This window comes from Pseudorasbora parva, chromosome 24, assembly GCF_024679245.1.
Source record: "Pseudorasbora parva isolate DD20220531a chromosome 24, ASM2467924v1, whole genome shotgun sequence".
NCBI classification, from domain to species: domain Eukaryota; kingdom Metazoa; phylum Chordata; class Actinopteri; order Cypriniformes; family Gobionidae; genus Pseudorasbora; species Pseudorasbora parva.
The window spans coordinates 11,991,716-12,005,608 of record NC_090195.1 but is presented as its reverse complement, the minus strand read 5'-3'; the positions used below and the strand labels follow the sequence as shown (position 1 = coordinate 12,005,608).

The following is a 13,893-nucleotide window of genomic DNA, read 5'->3' as shown; positions in this document are numbered from 1 at the left end:
TGTATGAAATAGTATCATACTATGCATAATATTTCTGCAGTACACAATATGTACCATATTCATGTGAATTTTCTATATGCTTAGAGTACTCTAGAGTGAGAGTGTGTGTGTGTGTGTGTGTGTGTGTGTGTGTGTGTGTGTGTGTGTGTGTGTGTGTGTGTGTGTGTGTGTGTGTGTGTGTGTGTGTGTGTGTGTGTGTGTGTGTGTGTGTGTGTGTGTGTGTCCTTGTTTATGTTACATTGTGGGGACAAAATGTCCCCTTAAGGATAGTAAAACCTGAGATCACCTACATTGTGGGGACCAGCCAGCGGTCCCACAATGTAAATGGATTCATAAACATACTAAATTATGTTTTCTTTAAAATGTAAATATGCAGAATGTTTCCTGTGATGGGTAGGTTTAGGGGCAGGGGAAGTGTAGTGGAATGTACAGTTTGTACGGTATAAAAACCATTATGTCTATGGAGAGTCCCCACAAAGATAGTGAACCAGACGTGTGTGTGTGTGTGTGTGTGTGTGTTTTGGGGGTGGGGGGACAAAATGTCCCCACAAAGATGGCAATATCCGAAATCCTTTTTGGTCCCCATGAGGAAAACATCTTATAAATCATACAGGATGAGTTTTTTTGAGAAAGTAAAAATGCAGAATGTTTCCTGTGATGGGTAGGTTTAGGGGCAGGGGCAGTGTAGGGGGATAGAAAATACGGTTTGTACAGTATAAAAACCATTACGCCTATGGAGAGTCCCCATAAAACATGGAAACACTACGTGTGTGTGTGTGTCTGTGTGTGTGTGGAGAAACATGGCACACACATGCTGAGCTGGTACATTCTGCCACTAAGAAAGGAAGTTATTGTCAAAGAAGTGTTTATGGAATGTCTTCCGACCTTTGTGTTTCTCAGCCTCACTTTGTTTAGTCCGAATGAAAAGGAAATCTCTCCAGAACTATTATTACATATTCCAGTGCTTAACTCTTCCACCTGTCACAAACAGAGACAATTTTCTACTTTGCAAGGCAAGTGATTATTGCCATATGAAAATGCTGTGCCGTTTATAAGATGAAGGTTTACCCACATACAAATTTACCACACCCTGACATGGCTCTCTTTCCATATCCACCCCTCTCCTCCTCGCTTCCTCTCTCTCTCTCTCTCTCTCTCTCTCTCTCTCTCTCTCTCTCTCTCTCTCTCTCTCTCTCTCTCTCTCTCTCTGAGTGGTTTCCTGACTTTAGGGCTGTTTTAATGCAGAAGTCGGGCTTGTAAGTCTGTAAGAGACTGTCATGACTCAGGGGGGGAGTAAACCGCGGTTAGACTGAAAGCTTGTTGGAGGTTCCTGTTGCAGATAGGGCTTGCGCACAGTGCTAGGTATCCACACTGGGTTTTTCTGAAGGATTGTTTTGTCATTTTGAGTAAAGACTAAGGTAAATATGAAATGACCTATTTTTCTCTGCAACCCTTTCTTTATCTGTCTGTCTTTCTCCAGTGTGTTAATGATGCTAAAACTGTGGCTTCCTCGCTAGAAGAGAGCTGTTAAATACGACAGCCGAGATGTGTTTCATTTCATGTGGCGGTGATTTGGTCTTCGAGACAATGCACAATGGGTGTCCGGGGGTGGAAGTCACTGTAGGTTCTTCGCAGAGATGACATGAGGCCTTTGAGAAGAGCAATGCAGCCAGATGCTGTAATGATGTTCCTATTATGTCGTTTAAACATTTGGGTGCCACATGGCGCTTGTTAGTCCGACTCCATCATGACTGCTCTAAATGAGAGGAAAAGGAAGAGAAGGAAAAGCAGGAAGAGTGGGCAAGTTTTTGAGTGAATACAGCAAATGTGTGTGTGCTCCCACATTGGGAGCACGGGATGTTAAAGAGCTTGTTGTATGTCAGGTTGGATTGATTCCCTGCCATGTTTGTGGAAGGATTGTGGCTCCACTGTGGGAAAGTGGCCAGATAAACAGAATAAAATGGACAGTATGCTACTCAGACGTGTTTGAGTTCACTGGGCCTCTGACAACTTCCTTATGGCCTCCCAACCACACAATAGTTTAACTTATTAGTGAACTTATTATTTAAGTAATACTGAAAATTGTTGTTTGAAATAAATGCAGAATTTTTTGTGAGACTGTTGGTGGACACAGCGGCCCCCTCGTCAGTGTTTATAGTTGCCCTCGTTTACAGCCATGCTTTTTTTAAATATTTTTTAAATATATATATATATTTTGTATGTGTGTGTGTGGGTATTCTAATATACGTAACATACGTATATTTAATACAAATAAATGTAAACAAACGTATTTTGGATGCGATTAATCACGAATAATCATTTGACAACCCTAGAATGTATACATTTTTATGAATATAAAATATCTAACATAAATATATTATACATAAAGATGTATAAAATATAATATAAATGTATAATCTAAAAATAACAGACATTTAGAATGTTAGAAATATTTATATTTGAAATAATTGCAGGGTTTTTTTTACTTTCCATTCATCCTGAAAAAACATCATATTTTCCACAAAAAGATTAACTATTTTCAACATTGATAATTTTTATATTTATTTAGCACCAAATCAGCATATTAGAATGATTTCTGAAAGATCATGTGACGACTGGAGTAATGGCTGCTTTGTTTGTCACAGGAATAAATGACATTTTAAAATATATTAAAATAGAAAACTGTTGTTATAGTAATACCTCAAAATTTAAGCTTTTTAACTCATAATAAATATTTTGGCATTTTATTTTATCTTTCTGAGAAACTTTTGAATGTCATGTTCAATATAGTATTTGATTCTCCTCAGCTTCAGATGGTGAAGAAAGTCGCTCCAGCTGTTGCTCAGGAAACAATGAAGGCGGAGCCTGACAACAAGGCCAAAGGTAACAGGTTTAGATCGCACCTGTACTGTGGTTTATTTAAATGACTAGATTATTCTATGCAAATAAGACAATTCTATCTTGACATGGCTTTGAAATGTTTAATTACAGCAAAGGAGTTTTGCAAGGTAATTTTCCCGTATGAAGGTCAGAACGAAGATGAGCTCTCAATCAAAGAAGGAGATATTGTTACGATTATCAATAAGGTAAGTATTGTGATGATTACAACTCAAATTTGTTCTAAAACCAATACAATTAGCTTACATATACATTCAATTGTATTAGTTATTCATGTTTAATGGTCACACCCACTGTGAAATCTCATAGGTTTATAATTCCTCTCCAGATACCTATATATCTCAGTATATTATACATCAAATATGGACAAATTGTTGCTGACATCATGTGTGTCTTGGTTAAAACACAGATAGCCTTCTTAAATGTGTGGTTTCTTTGCTTGATGTTGTGTGTAGGAGTGTGCAGATGCTGGTTGGTGGCTTGGAGAGCTGAACGGCAAACAGGGAGTGTTTCCAGACAACTTTGTGAAGTTATTCATTCCTGAGGTAGAAAAAGAGGTGAGATCTTATTTTAGTCTCTCTGACACACTTCAGCTGTTTCCAAAGGAGAGCTCCCGTCCTGTATGACAGCAGGCCTCAGTCTCTGAGCGAAAGGAGAGCTGTGGTGAAATAAACACACACACACACACACACACACACGCACACACAAACGCGCTCCCCTCTGCCCTGTACTTTTGCCTCCCTCCTTACCCTTTGCCTGATTAAGCAGCATGTCCTTTGATGTTTGCTGTTTGGCCTTAAGGGATTGTGTTTTTAATAGGACAAATGTGTAGGGTTAATGTATGCGTTTTAGTTTTAAAGGGCGATCAGTGTGTTAATGAGCGCATGTGTGTGTTTTAATAGGTGTACTGTGTGTTTTAACTGTGTGTGTGCTTACAGAGACCTAAGAAACCACCTCCTCCTGCAGCACCAACCACTAAACAGATCACAGGTAAACAAAAGAACCTCCTTTCCTTTTCTTTCTGCATTTTCTTTTCTGCAGATGTCAAAATGTGTAGTATACAGGCAAATTACCCTACATGGGGTACTGTATCCCACAATGCAATTCTCTCGACTTGACCCTTTTCCATTTCCAGTATAACAAATGTTAGCAAGAAGGATTAAATAATTATTTATTTCTGTCACTATAAAAAAAATATATATTGTATTTTACCTGTCTATTTATTGATCTTTGGAATCTGTTCTCTGTCATAATATTGTTTACTTGTTTATGGATATACAGTATGTTGGTGGAATAAGATTACTCTTTGCTTGGAATATAAATAATCAAGGGTTCTTTAAAGCTTCTATTCAGAGGTTTTGAAACAGGAAATAGGAGTGAAAGACAAAGAGGGAACACAGAGATTACTCAGTAGTTATATTTCCAACACTGCAGTAGTATATGGAAAAGTGGTAGACAGATATTTGACCATCTTTGCATTGTCAACCAATTTGTATCAATCAGTATTGTTAAAATTGAGTGTTCATGTAATTTCAATGATTTGCTTGCAATTAAATTGCAAAAGTCTGAGACCGCTAATAAAAATACTTTTTTCCATCACAAATTATATTATCAGCAAAACAATACAAGTAAAAAAGACTTTATTATATACCAAGTATTTATATACCACGGTTATTTTTGTGACAGAAATCAATTATTAAATCCTTCTTGCTGACATTTATCACACTGGAAATGGATGGTTAAGTCAATAAGTATTGCATTGTGGGATACAGATATCCCATAATGCAATACTCTTGACTTTACCCCTTTGCTTTTTATGTGCTTTGTGCTTCAGTGACAGCAGCACTCGAGCTGCATGAACTCCACAGGTTTGTGTAAAACCTGATGATCATATTCTCCTTCATGATTTGAGAATGATGCAAAGAACATCTTTTCCCTTAATTAAAAGCAAGAACATCTGACTGTCTGTTAAAAAAAGCCACATGATCAGTCACATATGTTTATTTGATTAGTGAACTAAACATTTCCACATTTTACATAGTCACATTTCTTTTCTTTTTTTCATTCCCCCCAAAAACATTTTTTTCCAATTTTTTGGGGGTAATTTTGAATCGCAGATGTTCAGTGTGTGCATGTTTCCAATGAGTCAGCTGTGCCCTGTTGAACCGTCATATTGTGTCTATTGATCCCCAGACAAAAAGACAGAGGCAAGAAAGGTTCCACCAGAACGGCCCGAATCTCTCCCACACAGAGCTGAGGAAAAAGGTAGGTAACGTCTCAAAACTGTTTTAATTTGCTTTGGTCACCTCTAATTCTAAGTTATTTTGGCATTTTACTGTGAAACTTGCTGCTTTGCGGGCGGTGCTGCCTTTCTCTAAAAGGTTTAGATTGACTTAGTGCTTGAATTTTCAAAGACTTTTTTTTAAGTAAACCGATGTTGGAATATCGTTTTTTCTCTGCTTTGACAACCCCTTTTTTAGTTTCCTGTAAACATCCTAGAATGTAATTTTATACCCTTTTGTAATGATGATGATGTCAATGATGATGATGATGATGATGATGATGATGATGGTAATTACATGTAGGTGAAGAGTCGAAGTTGGGTGAGATTCCAAAGCCGTCCCTCCCAGTTGTCCTCCCAAAGAAGCCTCTTCCCCCGAAGAACAACAGCTCGTCGAATCGACAGTCATCCCTGCCACCCAAACGCCCAGACAGACCAGAGAGACCAGCTGTACCCAATATACCGTCAGTTTCACACAGAAACACACGTACCATTATCACCAACACATACTAGATTACAGAACACATTACCCTACCAAGATTCTTAGCCCATTATATGACAACTGTAAAAATGATCTTTGTTAATGCTGAATTAAGTAATTTATGAAAGTGTCTAATAATAGCAGGATAATTGAGATTCACTATATTGCCAAAAGGGGACAACACTCCAAAACAATTCAGGTGTTCCAATCCCTTCCATGGCCAAAGATCAAGCATATACACATGCAGACTGCTTTTACAAACATTTGTGAAAAAATGGGTCGCTCTCAGGAGCTAAGTGAATTGTTGCGTGGTACCGTGATAGGTTGGCACCAATCCATTCGGGAAATTTCCTCACTACTAAATATTGCACGGTAACCTATTAGTAAACTATTATAACAAGGTGGAAGCAATTGGGAACAACAGCAACTCAGCCACAAAGTGGTAGGCTACATAAAATCACAGAGCAGGGTATATGCATTCTGAAACCTTTAACAGATACGTGCTCATGCAGTGGAGACATGTTCTCTGGAGTGACGAATCATGGTTCTCTGTCTGGCAATCTGATGGACGAGTCTGAGTTTGGTGGTTGCAAGGAGAACGGTACTTGCCTGACTGAATTGTGCCAAGTGTAAAGTTTGGTGGAGGAGGCATTATGGTGTCGGGTTGTTTTTCCTGGGTTGGCCTTGGCCCCTTAGTTCCAGTGTATGGAACTCTTAATGCTTCAGCATATCAAGACTTTTTGGACAATTTCATGCTCCCAACATTGGGGATGGCCCCTTCCTGTTCCAAAATGACTGCGCACCAGGGCACAAAACAAGGTCCATGAAGACATGGATGAGCTAGTTTGGTGTGGAAGAACTTGACTGACCTGCACTGAGTCCAACCCAATAGAACACAAATTAGAGCAGAGACTTCAAGACAGATCTTCTTATCCAACATCAGTGCCTGACCTCACAAATGCGCTTCTAGAAGAATGGTCAAAAATTCCCATAAACACACTTCTAAACCTTGTGGAAAGCCTTTCCCAGAAAAGTTGAAGCTGTTATAGCTACAACGGGTGGGCCAATTCCATATTAAACCCTATGGATTAAGAATGGGATGTCCCAAAACTTTTGGCAATTATAGTCTAGCAGTGAGATAGCACAATTACCTCATCATAGTATGATTACATCATCATACATAAGATATGATTAAATAAACCATGATGCATCATAACTTATTTGAGTATCAGATGATCAGAGTATAAGATAACTATATCATTTTTTACACTCAGAACACTATTTATTTGGCATAAAATGGAACTCAATTACTGTCACAATTAAACATAGCAGATAACATTAAACTTTTAACAGACATGTACACTAAATAATTAATACAATTAAAATGAATTGATTTAGAATTAATTCATTATCACCATATTTTACATAACTGAGTCTCAAAGATTCGTTTTATTTTTGAATGGATTGATTTAGAACCATCCAAATGACTTTTATGCAGTGATTCCAATGAATCAGTGAGTCATTTCATTTTAGAATGGATTGGTTTAGAACCATCCACATTTCTTTGTGCGGTGATTCCAATGAATCAGTAACTCGTTTCTTTTTTTAATGGATTGATTTAGAACCATTCAAATGACTTCTGGCAGTGAATCAGTGAGTAATTTTGTTTTTGAATGTATATAACCATCCAAATTACCCAGTTCACTAGAATGAATCATTCTTCCAATGCTACGTATTGGAAATCCTCTCCATCTCTTATCACATTATTACTCCATTTGTCATTTCCAAGAAGATTTGTGCTATATTTGTGTTTTACTAAAGCTCATTCTGGTTTAAATATCTTTCGTACAGGTGTGACAGTCCGAAGTCTGACAGCAGTGGTGTGGCAGCTGACCGGGGCTCTGCAGACAAAGCCCTAGATATCGGTGAGTCCCTGTCCAGAGCTGCCATTCAATCCAGAATAACTCTGTCATTACTAATAAGTCTTATAATAATCCATATATAATAAGATTACAATAGCTCTCTGTCCATCTCACTTCATTCATTTCCATTCTGGAGATATGTGATTATTATGGTCTGGCGTGTTTTTTTCCTGTGGTTGTGATGCATATGCACGTTATATATATGTGGTCCTGTGTGTTTATGTTTGTATTCGTGTGATACTCGGCTCAAGAAGTAGAAGACTTCGACTCCGTCGTCTTATCCACAGAAAAGCTGAACCACCCAACCGTGTCACGACCCCGTGTGACAGACCGTCGTCCACGATCGCAGATCTTCACGTCTGTGAGTGTGTATTTGAAAATGATAATTGTGTTGACATCCAAATCAAACATTGGCTTTTTGTCAGCCTCCAAAATTGGACCACTGTTGAATTTTGGTTGCCTAAATTGGAGTTTAAATCTATCAAAGTGTTAAGATGTTATACTTTAACTTTGTGTCAATATTAGCATTATGATGTTTATCAGACGTTGACTTTTGGTTACCATGCCTCACGAGTAAATGTTGGTGTTTGATGTCAGTTTGATGTTGGAATTAGACGTTTACATTTTGAAGACGTTGAAAAACGAACAAAATACTAATGTCAGCTGTCATCAGTATTCTACATCAAATTGACATTGACATTAGACATTCAATTTTGTACACCTAGCTGAAATAAAATGTTTTTAAATATTTATTTCAGTTAATGTTTATTTTATTTCCAGTATTAATGTTTTTTATGATTTTAGAGTGTCAAGTCAGTCACATTTGATTTTTTTCACACCTATATGATGCAATCAACTGACAAAGTGTCATATATTTATGACCTTTCAAGTGTTCTGTGTTAATTAGTCAGATATGATTGTGCCATTTGGTATGTGTGAACGTCACATGAGCTTACCCTTCTCCGCCTGTCTATGGGTTATCTGGTCACTTAGATCTCTCTCTATTTCCTAGTCCTCTCTCTCTAGTCCTGACCTCCTGGACTCCCCATCTCCAGAGGAGGAGAGGAGAGACAAGGAGATGGGAAAGGAAGAGCAGGACTCATTCACTCCCAAAACTCTTGACAACTCCAAGAAGATGCCCAAGGCAGTGCCAATCATAACAGTAAGCCCCTCCCCCCTCCCAGTCACCCCGCCCCTTTACACCCACCGCTCCTTTTGCATGCACATCCCTGTCCTACCACAAGGGAGCGCCCTTGTCAAGCATTTTTTATGTACAGACACATAAAAGCATTACTTTTGGATACTTAAGTCACACTTTTAAATGATTACTTTAACATTTCATATGTTATATAATGGCATTCTTACATTTTAAGTGTGCCTTAAAGGGTTAGTTCCTCCAAAATTAAAATTCTTGCAAACCTGTATGACTTTCTTTCTTCTGTGGAAAGAGAGCGCCTATTTTTTGTCCAAAGAATGAAAGTCAGTGGGGTCCAACAGAACGGTGCAGTGATGAAAACACTCTGGTTCGACAAAAACCCAATAGTATTTTTTCATTGGCATTTGTATTATTGCTGAAAATAAGCTTTGTGACCATGAAAAAGCGTATGATTCTTTCACATTTTGTTCATCATGATAATCTTCCATTTTCAATGATAGCCTAATCTTGGAAGCCTAAATGCAATCGGAAGAAGTCAAAAGCAAAACATAAGCTATTAACGAACTATCCTCTAGTCACATGAATTCAGCACCATTAAAGGGTTAGTTCACCCAAAAATTCTGTCAATAATTACTTACCCTAATGTCGTTCGACACCCATAACACCTTCGTTTATCTTCAGAACACAAATGAAGATATTTTTGTTGAAATCTGATGACTCAGAAAGGCCTTCATTGACACCAATGCAATTTCCTCTCTCAAGACTCATAAAAGGCACTAAAGACGTCGTTACAAAGCCCATCTCACTACAGCTCTACAATCATTTTATGAAGTGACGAGAATAGTTTTTATGTGCAAAAAAATAAAACTAAATAACGACTTATATATTGATGGGCCGATTCCAAAAGAAAGATTCGAATGGTTATGAATCAGCGTATTGACTCAAGATTCGGATCGCCCTATAAAAGGCCCACCCTGAAGACCCATAAAAGGCAATAAAGACGTTGTTACAAATCCCATCTCACTACAGTGATTCTACAATAATTTTATGAAGTGACGAGAATAGTTTTTGTGCGCAAAAAACCCTGAAATAACGACTTATATAGTGATGGGCCGATTTCAAAACAAAGATTCGAATGGTTATGAATCAGCGTATCGATTCAGTATTCAGATTGCACGTCAAACTGTCAAACTGCTGAAATCATGTGACATTGGCGATCCGAATCCTGAATCGATACGCTGATTCATAACCATTCGAATCTTTGTTTTGAAATCGGCCCATTACTATATAAGTCGTTATTTCGTTTTTTTGCGCACAAAAACAATTCTCGTCACTTCATAAAATTATTGTAGATCCACTGTGGTGAGATGGGCTTTGTAACGACGTCTTTAGTGCCTTATTTGGGTCTTGAGAGAGGAAATGACATTGGTGTCAATGAAGGCCTTTCTGAGCCATCGGATTTCAACAAAAATATCTTCATTTGTGTTCCGAAGTTGAACGGAGGTCTTACAGGTGTCGAATGACATTAGGGTTAATGACATGAATTAATGACAGAATTTTCATTTTTGGGTAAGCTTCCAACAACACTTTCGGTCTTTATACAAAAAAGTTTGAGTTAGAATAGTTTGCAAGAGAACAATTATGAACAGTGGCATGGTGCAAGCAGTTTGGAGACAGAACCATCTTCTAGGTTCTCACTTCCTAAAATACGTTGTCCCTGCAGCACTCTATTTGTTATTTTGGACCCCATTGACTTTCACTGTATGGATGAAAACACTTTAAAATATCTTCTCAGACGAAAAATAGTTATGCTGACATGAAGGTGAGTAAATAATGATAGAATTTAAATTTTGGGGTAAACTATCCCTTCAAGTGTCCAAATACTTTCATGTGCCATTATACACACACGCACACAGAGACTGAGGCCCGAAATGGAAGACAAACGTCTGAGAGTGATTGTTGATACACTCTTGTTCTGATATCTCATGGGGGTTTTCCACAGGGTCCTGAGAAATCATCTTTACCCCCCAAGCCAAGTGCCCCACCATCCTCTTCTGGGTCTAGTGGGGCTGCTGGTCTGCGGCCCCATTCCCCTTCAGTTGATGCCAGAGGGAAGAACGAACATGGTGCCGTCACACTGGAGGAGCTCAAAGCACAATTACGAGACCTGAAAGGAACTGTGGAGCTCATGAAGAGCCAGCACAAGTATGAACCAACAGGATGGGGGTCAGGGGTGTCCAATCCTGCTCTTGGCGGGCCACTGTCCAGTAGAGTTTACCCCCAAACCCAGTCAAACACACCTGAATTTGCTAATCAAAGTCTTAATAGGCATACTAGAAAATTCCAAGCAGGCAAGTTGGAGCTAAACTTTGCAGTGGCCCTCCAGGACCCTGGTATTGGTGAAATAGGGGAAGGAAATATAAAGGGAAGGAAATGAATAATAAATGGATGGAAGTAGATTTGGGATGAATAAGTTTATTGATGTCTGAAGGATGTGAAATGTATGTAATTCCCAAACTTATTTTGTCAGACAAGAAATCAAGCAGTTGGTGAGTGAACTGGACGAGGAGAAGAGGATTCGTATTTCACTGCAGGTGAGGGGATATTAGATCAGCTGCAACACATTACAACTATATTAACCAGCCTATAATGAATATAATTATTAATGTATACATTTTGTTCATTTAATATTTATATTTAATTTTAAAGTAATCAATGAACTGATATTAGCTGATATAGTGTGGTGCGGGTATGACGTCAGAACCCAGAAGACTTCGTCAGTGGTTTCTTCGAGATTTTCTTATGGGTTTTTAAATGTATGAGTATAATAAAGCCTTTGGTTAACATAACCTGTACAAAACTATCTTATCTAGTTACTTTGATAACATACGTTTAAAAAAATAAACATAACCGCATCAAAATTTGCACTTTCTGTGTGTAATTTAACTGTAGAACAAAACGTCAAAGTATAGTCATCATTTATTTTACTCATAAATGGAAAAACCCCATTATAAAAAGTCAGGGAAATTTGGGTTCTGCACCACTCTATCCACTGACTAACATGCTGCAAATCGCATATTAGAATGATTTCTGAAGGATCATGTGACACTGAAGACTGAAAATTCAACTTTGCCTGTTTGCCATCACTGGAATAAATTACTTTTTAAATAGAAAATTGTTATTTTGAATTGTAATATTACTGTTTTTTATTGTATTTTTTGATCAAATAAATTTGGTGAGCATAGAAGACTTCTTTTTAAAACATTAAATAATATGAAATCTTAATATGTGAAGAATTGTTTGTTTTCCATGGCTGTGTTTAACTGACACCTCTTTGTTTTATGCTGTGTTTTAGATGGAAGTGGAGCAGATCAAGAAATCCCTGTCTAAATGAACTCAAGCATGCTGGATGTATCAGATGAAGGATCTAGCTGAGGTTCCACACCACAGCCCAAGTATAGATTGTGCCAAAAAGAACAACAATGTATCAGAACAATTGCTTACAGAAAACAACTGTTTACCCCCCAAATCACCTGTAGTCTTTCTGCTTTCGTTGTTTAAGAAGCTTTTTTTGCGTGTTATGCTCAGACTGGGTGCTGACTCACAGACCCGTTGCCCGGGTGTGGCCTTACTGTGGGTCATGTGATTAAAGGGTGCCGATGACCCACACCTGGAAACAGGTGATAACGGTTGCCATGGGGATTTGCTGGTCTCTTGCACAACTGTGACACAGTTACCCCATCACCCTCTCTGGTACTGCCTCTGAACGCTAGTCAAATGAAGGAGAAAGCAGTGCGTTTTACTTAAATACTCTTCACCTTAAGTTCTTTTCTTTTAACTTGGAGGCCTTGTTATTTTCTTTATATGCAAAGGTGCGTTTAATTTCACACCCCTTGCAGTTTTCACATGCAGCAACCCCACATTGAGGCCTTGTTTATTTGGAGCGTTCCAAACTCTTCTGTCTTTCCTATTTCTTTTACGTTGGTGATGACAATGAGAAAACTCACGGTTTGTTTTCTTGACTCTGTTATTTCTTTGAAATCTTCTATATATACTTTTATATTTTAATGTACTAAATACAATTATGTGTGCAGATTTTATTAAAAAAAAAGATGTGTAAAAATGTGTTTTTCTGTTTCTTTGTTTATTATATACAATCGTTGTCCTCTAGGTGGTGCACCAGAGTCTCAAGTACGTTGAATCTTATTTCCTGGATTTATTCAAAATGTATAATTCATATATAAAATTGCTAATCATATAGACCATGAGACAAATTTTAAATGTGGGGCTTGAAGTAATATGTCAAATATATTGTAATAAATAATAAATAAATGGTCTAATTTAAAATAAAATTAAAAATAAAGGAGTTTAAATAAGGTCTGACATATTTGATTAATATATATTAAACAATTTTTTAACAAGTCGTTTTTCGCGTGAGTGTGTGCGTGTGTAGGGCGCACGCAGTGGTCAGTATCCATCAAAAGTGCTCCAAGAAAGGGACAGTGGTGTTCCGGTGACAGAGTCATGGGAGGATGCACGTAGAATGCATGTCGGGAGCAAAAGCTGGCCCGTGGTCCGATCAAACAGACGAGCTACTGTAGCTCAAATTGCTCAAGAAGTTAATGCTGATTCTGATAGAAAGGTGTCAGAACACACCTGTGTATGAGGCTGCATAGCTGCAGACTAGTCAGTGTGCCCATGCTGACCCCTGTCCACCACTGAAAGCACCAACATGCAATGTTCTGCTGGGAAATAGTGGGTCCTGCAATCGATGTGGATGTTACTTTGACACGTACCACCTCCCTAAGCATTGTTGCAGACCATGTACACCCTTTCACGGAAACTCCCTAGTGGAATTCCCTAGTGGCTGTGGCTCTTTCAGCAGGATAATGTGCCCTGTCACAAAGCAAAAGTGGCTAAGGAAAGGTTTCAGAGCACAACCTTGAGTTTGAGGTGTTGACTTGACCTTCAAATTCTCTAGATATCAATCTGTGGGATGTGCTGAACAAACAAGTCTGATCCATGGAGGCACCCCCTCACAACTTACAGGACTTAAAGGATCTGCTGCTAATATCTTGGTGCCAGATACCACAGCACACCTTCTGGGGTCTAGTGGAGTCCATGCCATGACGGGTCAGGGCTGTTTGGGCAGTAA

At 38.3% G+C, this 13,893-nt stretch overlaps 1 protein-coding gene across 4 annotated transcripts in view; it reads left to right on the top strand.

The window, feature by feature from the left end:
- sh3kbp1 (SH3-domain kinase binding protein 1) overlaps window positions 1-12,861 on the top strand; it is a 61,367-nt gene extending 48,506 nt beyond the window's left edge. For 2 of the 4 annotated variants that reach the window (XM_067435631.1, XM_067435629.1), the window contains 12 exons: window positions 2,808-2,883; window positions 2,992-3,086; window positions 3,354-3,455; window positions 3,837-3,888; window positions 5,092-5,163; window positions 5,484-5,643; window positions 7,512-7,585; window positions 7,834-7,943; window positions 8,595-8,744; window positions 10,741-10,943; window positions 11,269-11,332; window positions 12,094-12,861. In XM_067435631.1, coding sequence (XP_067291732.1) covers window positions 2,808-2,883; window positions 2,992-3,086; window positions 3,354-3,455; window positions 3,837-3,888; window positions 5,092-5,163; window positions 5,484-5,643; window positions 7,512-7,585; window positions 7,834-7,943; window positions 8,595-8,744; window positions 10,741-10,943; window positions 11,269-11,332; window positions 12,094-12,132 — 1,197 coding nt within the window. In that variant the 3' untranslated portion in view covers window positions 12,133-12,861. The remainder of the gene's footprint in view (window positions 1-2,807; window positions 2,884-2,991; window positions 3,087-3,353; window positions 3,456-3,836; window positions 3,889-5,091; window positions 5,164-5,483; window positions 5,644-7,511; window positions 7,586-7,833; window positions 7,944-8,594; window positions 8,745-10,740; window positions 10,944-11,268; window positions 11,333-12,093) is intronic. The other 2 variants (XM_067435632.1, XM_067435630.1) reach the window with 2 other exon arrangements.
- Window positions 12,862-13,893: the final 1,032 nt, after the last annotated feature.